At 40.0% G+C, this 13,707-nt stretch overlaps 1 protein-coding gene across 1 annotated transcript; it reads left to right on the top strand.

The window, feature by feature from the left end:
- Positions 1 to 343: 343 nt before the first annotated feature.
- Positions 344 to 13,300, top strand: LOC102296287 (cyclin-dependent kinase 17; the record flags this gene model as incomplete). Its single annotated transcript, XM_014330765.1, is given in 14 exon segments — positions 344 to 477; positions 3,604 to 3,729; positions 5,123 to 5,179; positions 5,270 to 5,384; positions 5,680 to 5,774; positions 5,893 to 5,955; positions 6,234 to 6,357; positions 6,448 to 6,568; positions 7,848 to 7,945; positions 8,055 to 8,160; positions 8,398 to 8,440; positions 9,322 to 9,412; positions 9,532 to 9,609; positions 10,274 to 13,300. Coding segments are annotated over 14 exon segments (1,292 nt in total), but the record flags the coding sequence as incomplete, so codon positions are not given.
- Positions 13,301 to 13,707: the final 407 nt, after the last annotated feature.

The raw sequence follows: 13,707 nt of genomic DNA, 5'->3' as shown, positions 1-13,707 counted from the left end.
TGGAACATACCTCCTCAGGCTTTATAAGATAGATTTGCAACTCAACTTTTTATCCCTTCTTACTTATAGTAGAAACTGCGCTCTTTTTAGTTTATTGACTTATCCTTTAAGAAATTTAGCTTTGGGTGTTTTCTTCTTTGTTTTTCCTTTTTTCTTTTTTTTTTTTTTTTAAGCAACAGATAAACAGATAATCAAAGTTATTGATTCTTGTAAGTTTAGGTCTGTTCTACAAACAGCATTAATCATTAGCCGGACTGGATCACTCCTAAACCGTCTTAATCTGGCAGTTCCAGTGTGATTTTTATCCAAAGCCCTCTTGTGCCCTATCCTTGATTTATTTCAGATATTGTCCACGAAAATCTGAAGATGGGATCTGACGGGGAGAGCGATCAGGCATCAGGAACGTCTTCAGACGAGGTCCAGTCTCCGACGGGCGTCTGTCTGAGGAACAGGGTCCACCGGCGAATCTCCATGGAGGTGAGACGTGCAGAATCCCGACACACATGCACACACTGTAAATCATGTAAAAACGGCTTACGCTGCAAGTCCACATACCACGCTTCGCCTCCTCTCATCTCCTTCTGCTCGTCTTCTCCACTGCCTCAAGTGATTTGGGAGGGGGTTGGGACACATTGTTTCTCGGCTAATGGGTTCTAAGAGTCGGGGCGTCATGATACTGATAGCAGCCCTGCTCCCTGAGGACAAAAGAAGAGGCTGGTAAAGAGACGAGATAATCTGTGCTGGTTACCACAGTGATTTTCTTCATGTCAGCTGTCTCCACTTGAGAGCATGCTCCCCTTTATTCTTCTTGTAAAGAAGAATACAATTATGTTGTGCTATTTTAAACAACTGTGTGACATGTATAAGTGAGAAGTACTTGTAGCATTTCAAATACAGGGGTGAATTATAATACAATATAAAATGTATTAAAAACAAAGCATTAGGCCAATTTTGTTGCATAATCATTTTAAATGACTCCTGTTAGTAATCTCCTTATTTTCTCATTCATATTTTCAGCTTTCGCCACTTTTTGTTTTTCTTAATACCCCAAAGAAAGTTATTTATACATGAAAAACTGGCATTGGTGTCACCCAGGATAGATTAGAATTAGTCCCTTACACAAGCTCAGATAAGAAAAAAAACAGAAAAGAGGGAGAGAGCTGAATTGAAACAGATCTCATGATTATCAGGGGATTTTTATGCCTTCTAGTTGTTTAATTTTTCAGTGGTTTTGTAATCATTTGAACCCTTCTACTGCACCTGTTATGGTGTTACTCACTAGTAAGTTACAGAAAATCTCTTCTCTCCTAATAGAATTAAAGCAAATGCTGACTTTACCATAGATTATGTGCACTATAAAACCTATTTGATATGTTTACTTGTTTGGCTTTTTTTTAATCTGGGGGAATATTGATTTGGAAAGGAAGACTGAATTCACCTGGAGACCCCCTGCCCCCTGCTGGTCAATGGTAAAATATGCCAGAACCCGCCATATCACCTTCCCTGATGTATGCTACCTCTCACAGAGATACACATGCACACTGACCTGCTTTTCACCCCTTTTAAATGTTAGTTTCATTTGTGCATGAAATAAGTGGAAATCGAGGATGTGGTCAAAGACAGCAGATACGCGTTACATGAGGGTAAGCGCACTGCTCTTCTTGTGGTTCTTTGATGGCGGAGGTTTTCATAAAGTTGTCTCAGCAAAGAGGTTAAGAGCACAGCGAAAGCTCGGTCACCTGGTCTTAGTAAAAGATAAACAGGCTTTTGGTTTCTCACTTGTGAACCAGCTCTATGCCTGGGTAAAATCTGTTTCCTATATTATAAAAGCAGTATGGGTATTTTCTTAACCCATTAAACTGATGCTTCAGAAGTCTACAAAGTCTTTGTGTTGATTCATTCTTAAAGAAGATGCACAGCGTAGTTTAAATAGGAAGCTACCTAAAAATCGCACTAGCCAATGAGATATCTCGCAGTATGAAAATGAGTGTTGTAGATCTCAGAATGAATGAGTTGGTTCTGTCCCTTTGTCCACACTCCACCGCCTCTCCACCAAGTTTCATTAAGTTTGACCTGATCAATTTTGTATAACTCTGCTGACAAACAAATGGTTAGAATATTGGCTTTTGGAGAGTGCAGTCCTCCCCCAGGGTCAGTGCCCTGTCTTACACTCATTAAGAAAGCAATTCACATCTTCACCACGGTTTAATAGGGTCTTCCTTGGCTAGGCTGCCAAGCTTCAAGCAATTGGCTCACAGTGTTGCTGAGAAAGTTACATGTTTACCACTTCCATAAGAGTGTAGGTAGCAGGCAGGTGCTGCTAATTAGGTCAACTAAAAAAAAAGAAGATCATTTTCAATTGTGAGCACCTCTGGAGACATTTTGGTAGTTTGTCCCTTTGTGTTAATACTACCAGTCTTCCCATTGTAGTTGTGTGGTTAGACAGATCTTGTGAATCGAAATGTGAGGCCATCTTTCTGACAGCTAAACCTCGGCCCACGTGAAATCATGCAGCAGAACGATGATTCTGAGCATGACAGCAAATCTACAACAGACTGAAAAAGTAAAGAATCGAGGCGCTGTGATGTATCACACCCAGACTTCAACCTGATTGAAATGCTGTGGTGGGATTTGTGTGAACAAATGCCCACATAACTCAGTTCACTGAAGCAGCGTTGTAAACGAGTGGACCGAAATTCCTCCACAGGGATGTGAGAGACTGATAAAGTCATACAGATAACCATTTGAGGGTCGGAGGGTAAGATGGCGCCGCCATTGCGTGCAATAGGTCGGCAGTATTATAGTGTGTACCTATTTCTTCACAGAACTGTAGTCCTGTGAAAAACTTTCTTTTTCATGACTCTATCATATATTGACACCATCTTGATGGAGGACAAATTTTCCTTTTACAAGATGCATATGTTGACTATGATCAGACTTTTGTGGGAACTCATAATACTAACTTATTCTCCGAGCAGTCTCAGAAAACAAAAAGCTGTTGTCATGAGAGGGAATAATTTATTTGCGGTGAGGCCAAACTTTAAAGATAAGTACAGAGATGGGAGGTTTATGCACGCTGTATTTTTAATCCACTAAATGTTTTTTTTCCCCCATTATATCCATCAGCATTATGTAAGCTCGTCAGTGTTAGATGTGGTGTTCTTGACTTTGATCCTGGAATAGATATGATCTGACATCCAGAACACTTTAGATGTGAGTTGTGCAGTATGAGTGCGGATTGGCTGTACGAGCTTAATGCAGGTACAGTTTTATAATCATGTTGTAATCATGGTGTTGTTTTTTTACCAGGCCGCCTCTTATTTTCACCTTCCATAAGATGGTGATCGACCTGTTTTTTGTCGTCTCTGGGAGTAGGAGGAGAAGAGGACGAGTTATTTTAGAAGCAGCAGGGATGTGGGTGGATTCTGCAGGGTACATTGTCTTGTGCTGCTCACTGCTGAAACATGCCCTACACAACATACAGACGACACATAACAAGTGTCAGCAGCACATGGTGTGATCTTGTTACACAGGCTAACTTTACGGTTTCTTTAGGAACGTTAGATAAAGACTTCTTTATATGTGTGTGTGTGTGTGTTTCAGGACCTCAACAAGCGCCTGTCTCTGCCTGCTGACATCCGAATCCCTGACGGCTACCTGGAAAAGTTGCAGCTTAGCAGCCCACCCTTCGACCAACCGCTCAGCCGACGTTCGCGCCGAGCCTCGCTGGTCAGTGTGTGCGCGTGCGTGTCTGTTTGTCTCTGTTCTTTTACTGCTTTGTGGCACAAGCAGTCCTGTTACCAGACACCCTCTGTGCCGGGTTTCCATGGTGATTTTCCTGGTACAAGCCCAAGATGGATTAATCTGTAGTCACATGCGCTCACCTCACACTTGTAGCCTATAAAATTAGATTGTAATGCTCTGCTGCGGTGTGGTTATCATCACTGACAGGGGGATTCGTGGTCATCGTGAGTTTGCCTTTGAAAGTTTTTTGAAAGATTAAATGTAAATAAAAAGGTTTAAAGACAGTAAACACTCATAATTAATCGCCTTTCATTCTTCTTGATATCGATTCTTCTTGTTTTTGGGGGTTTTTTTTGGTCAATCCCTGAAGACATGCTGTCAGAAACCAGATATGATAGAAAATGTTTGATTCATGCTGCTCTGTGGGCACACATACATGAAATATTCATATGTATCATTCTTAGTTTCTTAGGGGATTATCTTGTTCTTGTGCTTTGGAACTACACTTGTTGGTGAGACTGGGTGTATGATTTTGCTACTGAGTTTGTGAGAGATCTGTGGGCTGCTTTGATTTATTTCTTCTGAAGGTCCTGTAATATTAAATATCTGTCCAATTTTTGAGAAAAAGATTTGACTCTATTCTTTTTTTCTGTTGCACCAGCCAAGTGTAAGGGTCTTTACTAAATATATAAATATTACTGAATATTTATATGTAATACGGACAGATTTCTTTTTTTTAGCGAGTGATCAATGTGAGCTCTTTACTTCAGGCTTGAGGCTCCAGGTGTTTTTTTTCCCTCTCATCTGGGCTCTTTTGTTTAGAAGTTATATACCTAATATGGTCATGTTCAAACATGTTGTTGTCTTAAAGTGATAGGAGCTAAAACAGCCCATTTCAGACTGGATGAACTGCATCAGTATAAGATAAATACAGAGTATTTTTAACTGCGCTTCATGCACTGGTACTCTGTAAGGGTCTAGAATAAAACTGGAATAGGACGTGATCCTAATGGGCCCTTAATTGCTTGACAGTTTGAAAACCTTTGATCTAAATCATATCCTGCACACGTGAACTTTGGATCTTTCCCTCTGAAAGAAAAAGTATGATGTGGGTTTTGTTGCAACATTATTAAAAAAAAACCTGCTACAAATAACTAAAGTTTGAGTGTACATGATGGGTTATGTAAAGATTTGAGACTCCTTCGGTTTTCTGAAATGTGCGGGGACACAGTAAGATGGTGCTACAGGTGCAGCAGGAAAACACCTGCAAAGCCTGCTCAAATGTGAAGGGTCAACAGAACGCAGACTGCATTTGTTTGCAAGTGTCTGTTTGCAGAAATGAGTGCAATTAATATGCTTAAATTCTTCTCTTCCTTAGTCAGAGATTGGTTTTGGAAAGTTGGAGACGTACATTAAACTGGACAAGCTGGGAGAGGTGAGGAAGGCTCAAGTTTCCAAATGCACTTCACAGTGTAACTTTGTTATACAGTATTACCATTAAATTAATACTATGTGTTGCTTTCAGGGAACTTACGCCACAGTGTTTAAAGGACGCAGTAAACTGACTGACAACCTGGTGGCGCTGAAGGAGATCCGGCTGGAGCATGAGGAAGGAGCCCCGTGCACAGCCATCAGAGAAGGTTAGCAGGTTTTATGTCCTTTGATACATCAAAGTTCTGGTGTTTCATCTGGAGTCTTGTGTAGCAGTTTAGCTCAGCCATAGTTGACTACAACAAGACGTGACACCCTGAGAGAGACAGCTCGAATGTGTGAATGTTACATTTTAAACCTTCTTATCTCTAAAATAAATTCTGATTTAAAATCCTTTGTTTTATGAACTGTCCTTTTAATTGGTGTTTCATTTTCCTGAGTCAGGTTTTGTTATATAAGTGTTAAATGTTTCTGTCTTTGTAAAACATCTTTGTGCATCTGTAGTGTCATTATTGAAGGACCTGAAACACGCCAACATTGTGACGCTACATGACATCGTTCACACTGACAAGAGCCTCACACTCGTCTTTGAGTACCTGGTAAGACTCAGAGTGGATTTGTTGAATGACAGAGAAACAGAAAAAGAAAAATGGTCTATCCGTTTATAGACTTTTTGTACATGTACGTCCTGTCTAATGGTGCCACCTCTTCTTGAAGGACAAAGACCTGAAGCAGTACATGGACGACTGTGGAAACATAATGAGTATGCATAATGTGAAGGTGAGGATGATGTTTTTTTCCCCATGATATGTAAAGTAAACTCTTTTTTTTTCAACCCTTCCAGCTTTGTTATATTTTCTGTGTGTCTAACAGATTAAACTGTTTTGTCAATTTTTCCATATAAATTCTCCCAAGAGTCTAAAAGCATCTTTTGGTCTTTTCTTCTGTTTGTATTTCCATCACATCAGGCAAATTAGATCAGAAAAGCATAAACATAAGTAATGAAAACATGAGCTGACTTATTAATAACATCAAGCCATTTAAAAATACCTTTCCAGATCTTCCTGTTCCAGATATTGCGAGGGCTGTCATACTGTCACAAAAGGAAAGTTCTCCACAGGGACCTGAAGCCACAGAACCTCCTCATCAATGAGAGAGGAGAACTTAAACTGGCTGATTTTGGTAAGAGGAAGACCAGCAGGAGAGGATCTTCACAGACATAATGCTGATTTGTTGTGTAAAAATCTTTATGAGTCTGTGGTGGCTTTGCAGGTTTGGCCAGGGCCAAGTCTGTTCCAACTAAAACCTATTCCAACGAGGTGGTGACTCTTTGGTACCGACCTCCTGATGTTCTGCTGGGATCCTCTGAGTACTCAACCCAGATCGATATGTGGTATGTAGCTTATAATAACTACAAATAATCCTTTTTATGGTTTTAAACTGCTATCATCACTAATTAAATGCTGAATCAAATGGCTGCTGGTAATGCAACACGTGTCCTTTGTAGTTACAAACCCACAGGGAATTATGACCTAACTAAACAGCACTCTCTACTGTACTGCACTTCTTATTTCATTCTTTTTACTGCAGCTGCTAATGATAACAGCTTTTCATTTGCTTTGGATTGTGTATGAATAAATAAATAATGTATGTCTGAAGCCAGAAATAAGTTTTTATCAACTTCTGATTTGAAAAACTAAATTTTAAAGGAGAAGCACGGTTATAAGTAGGACGAGGGTGAATACTGTAGGCTCCGACGTTACAGTAACTGCTAGTTATTCTTTCAATTTCATGGTGCAAAAAAAAAACTTTAAGAAGGTAAATGACAGTCAACAAAACACCAGTCAGGTGTCAGGTATGAATTGAGGATGATAATGTGGTTCACAGTTGTTGCCTTAAACTAGTTATTTAGTTAGTTGTAGATCTCTTGTTGTTGTAGTTGTGTGGTTGTATTTTCAGTTAGCTGTGGACTTATAAAGTGAGGGAATGAAATGAAGCCAATGTCCCATTTACACAGGCCTAGACACCAGTTGGTCATGAATTACTCTGGTTGCTAGGGAAAAACGTGTATTCTGCAACTGGTTGGCTTGTAGTTGCTAGGTGAAATTGGTCCCAAAGAGGCATGTTACTGCAACACATACCTCCCTGCAAAGGCTTTGATCGTTAGCAGATCGCTGTGGGCACCCATACTTTGTATGGAAAACGATGACTCGTCTGCAGACACTTGTCAACTACTTGCTAAGCAGCAGTAAATCTGTGAAAAGTGCGAGAGAAATCGGAAATGAACACCTGGGCACCTTTAGAATAAAAGATTTTAAAGGAAACGGTACAGGTTTTGCTTGCGGTTTTTGTTGCACTCTTACAGTTTCACTACTTCTTTGCAACCCTCAGATCTTGGCTAACAAACCAGTAGTATGCCTACAGTTAGCCAAAGTCATGAAGTGATCTCTGTTTTCCATGATCACTACATACTGCTCTTTGGTCTGTTTAAATGAATGCGTGAAGAGGTAATGCTTAACTTTAATAACATTTTTGTGTCATATAAAACTGTTCGCCTCATCATGAGACCTCTTCAGCATTTTTAATTCAAATTATTCTCAGCTTGAAAACTGTTAACCCCACCTCCCACTCACTCATTTATTGTATGAAATTGCATGTTTGTGTGTCTCCAGGGGTGTTGGATGTATATTCTATGAGATGGCTGCAGGTCGGCCTCTGTTCCCCGGCTCCACCGTTGAAGACGAGCTCCACCTCATCTTCAGGCTACTGGGTGAGCATTTTCTGCAAGATCTGATCTCTTTAACAACTCAGACGTTTCACCACATGTTATTACCTGCTTAATTGAACATGGCAACCTATATGTGACTATGTGACTTCAGGAACACCTACAGAGGAGAACTGGCCAGGAATCTCTTCTATCGAAGAGTTTAAATCCTACAGCTTCCCCAAATACAAACCCCAGCCAATCATCAATCATGCCCCCAGGTACCGCTCACACGTGGGATCTGTTTTTCCTTATCTGCCCCTTTGCATTTATATAATTGATATATATTCTTGAGCGTGTGTGTGTGTGTGTGTGCGCATGCTTGTGTCTGTGTGTGTATGCCTGCTGCAGGCAGGAAATCCTGTAAAACATTTACAGAGGTCTGTCCACTTCCTTCCTCCCATGAGCGCCTAGATTCCCATCAGCCCAAACTGTTCTCTTCTTTTTGTCTTCTTTAGGTTAGACAGTGAAGGCATCGAGCTGCTGCTGTCATTCCTCAGAGTGAGTCTTTACTGTCACAGTAATCACAATACTGTATAAGTAGTTGTATATATATTGCACTGATATTCCTAGTTTTCTTTGTCTTATGCAAGCCTTTGGTTAAATAGTAACAGCTGGTCAAAACTGAGTTCTGTTAAATGCTCCTATTAAACCATTCACACCCAGCTTTTTAAAAACTGATTTAGTTACTCAAAAAATAGTGAGATGTACATGAATATCATCAGTGGTTTGGTGTAACTTAAGCCCCAGTCACACAGAGCGACACCCCACCCCAACACCCGGCAACCACAAGTTGCCAGGTAAAAAAAAGAAAGAAAAGAAGTGTATTGCTCAATGGGTTAGTGAATGGTTACTAGTGGTTGCAGAGAGTCCCAGGGTATTGTTGCAAATAGGTGTACGGGGCTGCATTAAATGCCTCTTTATGTTTGCTATGGGTGCTGGCAGGTTTCCCATAGGTTGCATGGAAGAACCAGCTTGCCTGAATATGTTTGACTTTTAGTCTGGTAGTGGTTTTCAGAGTCTAAGTCTACTAGCAAACAAAGGACTTTAAACTAATGAAAAATAATCTAACTAGTTTAAGGCACCAACCGTGAACCACAGTATCACCAGTTCATATCTGACTTCCAGTTTGTTGCCTGTCATTTCTCTTCTCATCTGCTGGATATGAAAAAAGGCTGATGTGTTTACGTTTGTGTGTTTCTGTAATGGCAAAGCTTCAGCTTTGCATCACTAGTCACTAGATTTATTTTAGTAATGAATTCCTTTATGATGACAGCAGGAGGCACAGTAACGAACTTCTTGTGAATTCCCTGATTGCTGCACTGATGCATTTTTTGATAAAGTCACAGGATCCTTATCGTTTCCTGTTTCTGTCTCCGCAGTACGAATCCAAGAAGAGAATTTCAGCTGATGAGGCAATGAAGCATTCCTATTTCAGGCAGCTTGGGATGAGAGTCCACACACTTCCTGAGAGTGAGCACACACACCTTTGATAATAAAGCTGCTGTCTGTCTTTCAGAGGCTTTGGTTCTCGATTCTTTTATCTTTTCTGTTACTCGTTGGAGTAACTGAACCTCTCCCCTGTGTTTCAGGTGTATCGATATTCACATTGAAAGAAGTGCAGCTGCAGAGAGACCCAGGCTACAGGAACTCCTCGTATCCAGAGTCAGGTAGGTGGAGAATCCAAATGTTTAACCAAATCATGGTCTCAATTACATTTTCAAGTGCTTTTTAATTAACATGATGCTTATTTATTTATTTATTTTAATTATGGTCCATGAATTCTAAAGAACCCACCCTCTGTTCAGCATTCAGTTGTACCAACAGCCACTCTAAAGAGTCAACCACCTTTGTCCTTACATTTTGTCCTGTCCAAAAATAGCTAAATAATATATCGAAGATCAAATGCACCAAGAGCTAAGCTGATCAGCTCCACTCTCTCTCAAACATGTTCGAATCTGGTTTCAAAAGACGAAGAAGGCATCAGCATTGATCTCAACCTCGAGACTTCAGAAAAGTAGTTCATAAACTGTTTGGTGACCTCACTGTGGAGTCAACCACAAAATTTAAATTTAAATGTGAACTATAAAACGCTTTATTACTATCATTTATTTATGATGAAAATGCATCTGTTAACTAAGACGGTTCTAGCATCCTAGAATTGCCTAAATGCGTGCGTGCGCACACACACACACACACACACACACACACACACACACACACACACACACACAGAAAGTGCAGTTCTGAATGAGGAACACCTGCGGTCTATGGCGTAAACCAAAGGCATTATGGGTGATGTATTTTACATGTTGTATTTTTTTTCTCTTTTAGGTAACAGCAAGATCAACAGGAGGCAAAGCATGCTGTTCTAGTGTTTCATGAAGAAGACGCCCCACTTCATCTACACCTCCCAGCAGCCTCTTGCATGAGCCCACCACCCCTCGGAGTGACACCCACACCACCCATTTAACTACACACACGCGCACGCAAACACTCAATCTGAGCGAGTGACTCTGAGTTGAATCTATTTGGTGACTGTTTATTTATTGGGGGCGGGGGGGGGATGGGTGAGGTTGAACTTTTTTTTGCTGCTAAACTACTACTGTCTGTATTTAACACAGTGTGTGTCTGCGCGAAGGCGCGCGTGTGTGTGTGTGTTTGCACAATGTGAACTCGGGATGCCATGCACAGTTGAGCAGTCAGTAAGGTTACTATTGTTCTCCTGACAACGATCCTCCGGCTTCTCATGAGTCAACTGATGTTGATGTCGATGCTGTGGCCCAAGTTGTTGTTCTTGTTGTCGTCGTCCTTGGAGATCGAAAGCTTCTTTTGTAAAATATGTATATCTCTATATACATATATATTTGGAGATTATGTTTTGTTTTTCTTCGAGCTTCCGTGACTGAACTCTACAACATTTCCAGAAACACTAGATGGTGTTGGTTGTCATTTCTCCAAAAACATTTAGGATGGACTTGCAGAAGACGCTGCCCTCTGGGGTTAAACTGAAAATCAGAGAGTGTGACTATGACTGGCAGCTGGGCGGTGAAAGAAGCACACGCAGAGCTACATGGTCTACATGAGAACATCCACCCCTTGCTTCTTTTTGACCACTGTTGCTCACCAACGGGACCAAAACTGAGGTGTGACGGGAGGGGAGGCAAGCAGATGAAAGAAGAGGAATACTGGAGCTGAAAAGGAAGTCATGTGACTCCCACAGGAAGCCAGCAAGCCTTCCTTAAAACCTCTCACAGAGCTGCCAGGATTTCAATGCTTTGTTTCCTTTGTTTTCTTTTGTGTGTGTTTTTTTTTTTTTTTTTTTTTTTAAGATAAATGCAAACTACACTTTCTTGCTTTGTGTACATTCGGAGATGTCACTGCAGTAATTCTTTGTGTTTAACTTGCACTTCATGTGTGTGCGTGTATTTTGTTTTTGGTCTGTTTCAGTTTGTTATTTTGTTTAATTTTTTTCTTTTGGAATCAGGGACAGGAGCCTCGCTTGGCCAAGTTTACCCAACAGTATTAGGATGTGTTCTCTGTGTCTGTGACCTCTCCTTGTGAAACAGCAGTGTCAGTGTGGCATGTTCTCAGAGCTGGGGGGTGGGATAGTGGGGGTGGGGAGGGCTGTTCAAAGGCAATGAGGGTTGCCTTTGAACAACCACTGCTCTTTCAGTATTTGTACAAAAAAAAAAGACATTTCAAATTGAAATTTTTACATTTGCCCGCTATGTTGTTTGCAACCAACAGTGATGCTACAGATGATAAAGCCTGTTGAGAAGTCTTGCTTTTGATTATATGTTTACTGAAACAAAGGGAAGACCTCCTCAAATCACCCTCTTATAAATGTTCACTGGTGTGCTTTGCATCCCTGGCTTATTTTAGTTGTATATGCACTTTTCTTTTTGCCATGGACCAGTGTAGGTGTAATCACTCGTGGTCCAGACTTTGGCTGATCTTCATTGGAAATGGTTACATGAGAAGATTGACGTCATGCTAAATGTGAAGCTTTAGCTTTGGTTGGGTTAGACTGAAAAGAGTTTGAAATGACGAGCTTAACTCTGTAACGTTTGTCCACACCTACAAAGCTGACAAATCAACGCATTCTGCTTTATTTCACCGTTTAAGTGAAAAACATGATCACCTGTAAAAACCAAAATGTTTTTTTTTTTACAGGTGCTGGGAATTTTAGCTCAGTGTGCAAGCCCAAGAGTGGTGTCAGCCTTGTCATCTTACTTGGGGCACATAAGCATGTTTCTCAAAATGTCAAACCATTTCCTTAAAGGATTAATAGAAAACATTACATTTTTGTGGCAGCAAAAAAGTCACACGCAGAAGAATTACGTAAAATGTCAGCGAACACCTGCACTCACAGTAGCAAAACAGACCTGACTGCAGTGGTTAATCTTGTGCAGCTAAATACCAGGGTGCTTTGAACATCACATGTAAGATGATCTGATGGAGGTTTTCCTGTTACTGCAGTTCTTTTGGTCGACATCTTAATGACAGTTTTGTATTTACGCTCTTTTTTTTTTTTCTTTTTTTTTTAAATGTCTACAGTAGAGATTTCTCTTTCAGATACTGATTGGGTAGAAAAATGCTATAGAAGTGCTCGAGGCACAACTAATTCTTGATAAATTAATATATGAAAGCATTAATGGAGTAAACTAAACTAACACAGTTTGCAGCTAACAGTTTAATAATCCTGTAGATAACTCTTAGGAGGCTTTCCTTATAAGGCGGACATTATCATGTTCAAGAGCTCAACACAAACTGTGACAACACAAATACTGTAAAGAAAATATACTGTAACCAGTTTATATTTAGAATAATGTATAAATTATTGTGTTCCCAGGAAAATGTCATTATATTAATGGTAGATTTCCTGTATTACATCGACCCAAAACATGTCTCTTTAAAATAAAGTAGCTTTCTTATACTGCATGCTTGGATGCTTCACTAGAATAGTTTTTGTTTTTCAGAAGTTATTGATTTCCATTTTACTTCGATCAGACCGAAAGATGCAGGATTATTTCTCCGTGAACTGCAAACTGTTCCTGTTAATAGGACATTTGTGTGCACGAACAGCAGTAACATGCACAAAAGGAGATTTCGATAACAGCTAAAATATTTATCATTGTAAAACTGTACTTTTTCAAAATGTGTGACTGATGTATTTTTCCGTGAACACGTCTGAACGTGTGTGTGTATGTGAGCCTGATGCATGGAAGGCCTGCTGTGTTGTGAACTCGACCTCTCTGAAACACTGAGCTGCCGGTGAACAGTTGGTGTGTGACTCTTTTTACTGGAACTATTTATTTCTCATAACCATGGAAAGTAAATTTAAACAGTTTCCTAAAAGCTCTGCGTAGCAGTCATTCTTCGTTTTTCATCCATCCCAGGACCACCTTGTTGCTACAGCGCTAATCACCGCACCACCACCCTACCTGATAGTTAATTGTGACTTTTAAAAAAAGTACTATAATAATTCTATTTCAAAAAAATGTAACATTTATTTAAAGAATGCAGAAAACAAGCAAATCACTGAGAATACACTTCTATTCATTTCTCTAAAACAAAAAACAAACCATTAAAACAAAAAACAAATTCTTTGTGCAATTTTGACTTTGAATGTCAAACTTAAGCTAAACACATTTACATAACTCTTACATATTGAGAAAGGCACAGCTGGTAGAAGGTTAAAAAATTACAGTGCATTTGAGAAAATACAAGATATTATACAGGAAATAATGACTTCCACAGCGTTG

This window comes from Haplochromis burtoni, unplaced genomic scaffold (assembly GCF_018398535.1).
Source record: "Haplochromis burtoni strain Fernald_Lab_line unplaced genomic scaffold, NCSU_Asbu1 Contig_1019, whole genome shotgun sequence".
In the NCBI taxonomy this organism is placed as follows: Eukaryota; Metazoa; Chordata; class Actinopteri; order Cichliformes; family Cichlidae; genus Haplochromis; species Haplochromis burtoni.
Note: the sequence above shows the minus strand (reverse complement) of the source record. Positions and strands in the feature narration are given on the sequence as shown.